Source organism: Tupaia chinensis, unplaced genomic scaffold, assembly GCF_000334495.1.
Source record: "Tupaia chinensis unplaced genomic scaffold, TupChi_1.0 Scaffold000496_1, whole genome shotgun sequence".
In the NCBI taxonomy this organism is placed as follows: Eukaryota; Metazoa; Chordata; class Mammalia; order Scandentia; family Tupaiidae; genus Tupaia; species Tupaia belangeri.
Genome location: NW_006160008.1, coordinates 888,036 through 890,994, shown reverse-complemented (window position 1 = coordinate 890,994; position 2,959 = coordinate 888,036). Strand labels below are relative to the sequence as shown.

At 62.8% G+C, this 2,959-nt stretch overlaps 1 protein-coding gene across 1 annotated transcript in view; it reads left to right on the top strand.

The window, feature by feature from the left end:
• Nucleotides 1-2,959, top strand: part of TMPRSS6 (transmembrane serine protease 6) — a 43,609-nt gene that overhangs the window by 26,688 nt on the left and 13,962 nt on the right. Inside the window, exon 10 of the mRNA XM_006156528.3 lies at nt 248-357. Coding sequence (XP_006156590.1) covers nt 248-357 — 110 coding nt within the window. The remainder of the gene's footprint in view (nt 1-247; nt 358-2,959) is intronic.

The following is a 2,959-nucleotide window of genomic DNA, read 5'->3' as shown; positions in this document are numbered from 1 at the left end:
GGGGCGGCGGGGCCCGGGGGGGGGGGGGTGTCCTGCCTCTGCTGAAGCTCTGCAGGCTGAGGCCTGGCTCCGGCTCCTGTCAGGGTGGGCAGCAAATGTGGCCAACGCCTCCCTGTGAGTCACCACAAAGCCACCAAGTGACTGATGGTGCTCTGGTCCTTAGGCCTCCTTCTGTCCTGTGGACCAGGAGGATGGTCCTCCGGCCTGGCCACACCCCACGGACACCTGACGGCCCTCTCCCCACCAGGTGCCCTCGCTGGACTACGGCCTGGCCCTCTGGTTTGACGCCTATGCGCTGCGGAGGCAGAAATATGACCTGCCGTGTACCCAGGGCCAGTGGGTGATCCAGAACAGGAGGTACTGCCCCACGCTCCCTTCCCCACCCCACGGGAGCCCTGGAGCCCGAGTCCCGGCCAGCACAGGGAGCTAGCAGAGGCCGGGCTGATGACAGGCCTGGCCCCGGGCTCCTGCCGCCCCGTGGGTCCCAGACACACATACTGTCACTGGGTGCCTTGAATGTCCATCCTCGTCAGGACAAAAGGGTTTCATTTTCTGTCCGGCACTCTGTAAAGGGTGACGGGAGCGAGGGACTCACAGGTGCTCCTTGCCCTGCCCTGCGGCCCACACGTGCGTGATTAGACGCCTGTCCTCTTTTGTCCCAGCTCCCCTGGAGTGACCAGAGACAGATGCCATTTTTGCTGCTGTGACGGTATCAGCAGGAGCCGGGCACCCAGCCCCCTTCCTGCTCCTGCCCAGGGCCCCTCTGGGAATGGCTTTCTGAGAGTGAGGCGAGGTGGGCAGCGGGGTCAGGCAGGCGCGGAGCCGTCCCCAGGGTCGGCCAGGAGTGTGAGGTTGCTAGATGCCCCCAGCTCTGGCCACCGGCCAAGACCTTGGTGGTCCTGACAGCATCAGAGGGCTGGAGTGGGCAGAGGTGGGGAATGGAGACTCGGAGTGCAAACTGGTTTTCCTTCGGGGAGGGGAGGACCAGGGAATGCACGGAAGGGCATTGGAAGGGGGCACCGCCATAGCACAGGGACAAGTCACACTGACAGGGAGATGCAGAGGGGGGCACGGGACAGCACAGGTACCCGCAGGTCATGGAGAGTCTTATGAGAGAGGTCTGGGGGTCAAAGGAGGCTGTTCCATGACCCCACTGTGGGGAGAGAGGAGGGATCTTGAAGCAGCCATTGCTGAGCCAGAGAGACCTTCCTAACCTAGGGTCCCGGGGCGCTGGGTCGCCTGCCTTTCGGCACCATTGAGGGGAAAACCTACCCCTCTGGCGGGCGGCGCCCCTCTCCCTGCAGCCCCGGGGATCTAACAGGCTGGGGTTGGAACGCGAGATTCTGGTCTCCTGATGTCCAGGAACTGCCATGGCCGGCTCTAGGGCTCCAGATTCCTTGGGTTCTAGATTCTGTCCACACTCACCAACACTTGGAACTGAGCCCGTGGGTTGATTCTATTCACAAGGGTCACCCAGGCCAAAGGTGACAGGGGTTGACGATGGGTGTCACGTAACTTCATAGCTCGGTGCGGCTCGTCAGGGAGACAGGAAATGTCCGAGTGGATCTGGGCCTGTGCCGCGGGAGTGACAGCGGTGGTGGAACCTAGGCCTGTGCCATGGGGGGACATCTGACCGGGGGACTCCAGCCTGTGTGTGGGGTGACACCCAATGGTAGGATTTGGGCTTGTGCCATTGGACGACATCTGCTGGTGTGACTTGTTCCTGTACTGTGTGGTGACCTCTGATGGTAAGACTCGGGCCTGTGGTGTGGGAGTGGCATCTGTTAGTGTGACTTCCATGGGGTGACGACTGATGGCGGGACTTGTCCCTGTGCCGTGTGGTGACAGCTGACGGTGGGACTCGTCCCTGTGCTGTGAGGAACAGTGGTGTCCCCAGCACCCTGCAGGAGGGCTTTCCAGGCACGGTCGCCCTGGTGCTCCACAGAGCTCCCTCGGAGCCTAGCGACCTGCCCTGGCTGAGGACCGCAGGCTCACCCAGAGTCCCAGGGCTCCCCCAACAGTTCTGTAATGATCAGGCGTCTCCCTCTGTGCTCCTACCCCGGAGCCGAAGCTATCTCAGGAGGCCCTGGGAGGAGGCAGATGGTCTTGGGTCTGGCACGCCCAGCCCTTCCCACCCACAGCAGTCGCACTTAGGCGGCCGGGCCAGCGCCCGGCCATCAGTGCATCGGCTTGGCAGCCCGTGTGGGCAAGGCCACTTACTCACTTCTCAGAAGAGAAGGAAGGTTCCGCCCACAGAGGCACCCTGGACTGCAGTCGAGCCCTCCACACCCATCACCAGCCACCAACGGTAGGGTCAGGACAGGCCACCCCATGCTCCCTGTGGGAGGGCCTCCTTCCCCTCCCCCATGTAACCACCAGTGGCTAGGCGGGTTCTGGGGACGGGGGATGGGACCTCACGGCCACCCCTGGGTAGTTACTGAGGGTGTTTCAAACGTGCAACATGGATGGGGAGGTCCTAGTGGATTGTGCGAGACCAGGCAGCAGGTGGCATAGAGGTTCAGGCAGCTGGACCACCCCCCATGGCCGGCCACACGGTTTGGGACCCAGAACCAGTGGCTTGAAATCACATGGGTACGTGTGCATGAGTGCCCAAAATCCCAAGAGAAAAAGAGACTTTAGTGTGACCATCCCCCTGAGGGGCAATTTCTTACTTTCCCTCTCTCTGTCTCTCTCTCTAGCACTCAGATCCCTCAGGATCTGTGGCAGGGCCAGTGGGGCTGGGCGGAGCTTTCTCCCCTGTCTTAGCACCGGTGCGCACAGAGCGGTAACTGAGCCCAGCCCTCACCCATTGTGCAGGGGAGACGGAGGCCCGGTGAGGGCTAAGGACTGCCTTGTGTCCTTGTATTTCCACCAGCAGGGTGGGCGTGCACTTGGGGTGCCGCCGCATGGTGGAGGAGTTGGGGGGGCTTGAGGGGACCAGCGGCCCCCTTCCGCGCTC